Source organism: Cyberlindnera jadinii (assembly GCF_001661405.1).
Source record: "Cyberlindnera jadinii NRRL Y-1542 unplaced genomic scaffold CYBJAscaffold_23, whole genome shotgun sequence".
Classification (NCBI taxonomy): domain Eukaryota; kingdom Fungi; phylum Ascomycota; class Saccharomycetes; order Phaffomycetales; family Wickerhamomycetaceae; genus Williopsis; species Williopsis jadinii.
The window spans coordinates 44,372-45,624 of NW_017963674.1; the positions used below are offsets into that span (position 1 = coordinate 44,372).

At 42.6% G+C, this 1,253-nt stretch overlaps 1 protein-coding gene across 1 annotated transcript; it reads right to left on the bottom strand.

The window, feature by feature from the left end:
* Window positions 1–516: 516 nt before the first annotated feature.
* CYBJADRAFT_169799 (uncharacterized protein) lies at window positions 517–904 on the bottom strand (the record flags this gene model as incomplete). The annotated part of the gene is made up of 1 exon (XM_020215934.1): window positions 517–904. A coding segment is annotated over one exon (341 nt), but the record flags the coding sequence as incomplete, so codon positions are not given.
* Window positions 905–1,253: the final 349 nt, after the last annotated feature.

Genomic DNA, 1,253 nt, shown 5'->3' on the forward strand with positions numbered 1-1,253 from the left:
TTTAGAACTTCAAGAATAACAAAATTTGTACACCATGCTACACAGATCCAAGCTCTACAATGAAATACTTGGAATATGTCAGCCAGTTTCTTATAACTGACGAGGAACTGAGGACCTGTTGAGGACCTGCAGAATCCTCCCGTACCGAAAGTTTGACATTATGCGGGTTCTCATTCAGGTACTTGGTAGGGACACGCGTGGAAGAATTTGAATTTCTCTGGCGGGCTCTTGCCCAATTTCGATACGCCACGCGACTCAAATCGACGCGTTACAGGTAATACGCAAGTAGAAGAGGAAACGCGGTATGGGCACTGGAATGAATACAACATATTCCCTTTCACCATTCAGAAACGATTGAGAAATTGGAGAGTCACTTTCAAAATGGCAATATAATGTATCTGATTGCTAGCGGGGGTTTATACATGCAAATGAGTATTAAAACTGTTTGATTGGTCTTTAAATCGATGTCCTGTGTATGAAATCGTTGGGAAAACAACGCTGGAGTTACCGTTTCCCTGGTGGGATATCTAAGGAAACAAATGAAATAGGAGCACACTTTTGTCTCATTGACCATTAACATTTTTCATCTTGATCTCAACATCTTCTGGATGAGCTCTAAGCCATTGTAGATGATCTGTGACTTTCTTGCACCATAGTTGTGGTGCGTGTAATCCTTGTATGACTATATCTCCATGGTTACACAGTAGCCATTGCATGGATTCCCAGATCTTGGCCTCAGCATCAAATCCTAACTCCTCGTGAAGATAATGGGAATACAGTCTTCTTTTGTTACCTGCAGTGTCATGGATCTTTCTGAATCCATTACCATCAACCTGCCATGGGTATAGCTTCGGCTGATTACAATGCAAGAACATCGTCTCAGATTCTTTGTACTTATGCATAGGGTAGTTGTTCTTCCTTCTGTTGTAGACCCACTTGTCATATTTATACTTCTCAGGCTCCTGACCTTGCAGGTAGTCTAGTATCGGGTCGTACTGTCCCATGGCGTTGATATGGAACTCGTATCCGCCAATTACTTCACCATACTCCCTGATATATTCTTGGACAACGTAATATGGAAGCCCTAACTTATGGGCTGCTGCTAAGAATGTCTCCTTATCGCCCTCGCCTGCTTGTCCTTGGGAGAACAATCCGTAATAATACCTTGGTCCAAAGAAGTTGTAGTATAAAGACAGGAAGATGGCCTTCGCATGTGTTTTCTTGTTAATCATAAGCTGCCCGGTCTCTGACGA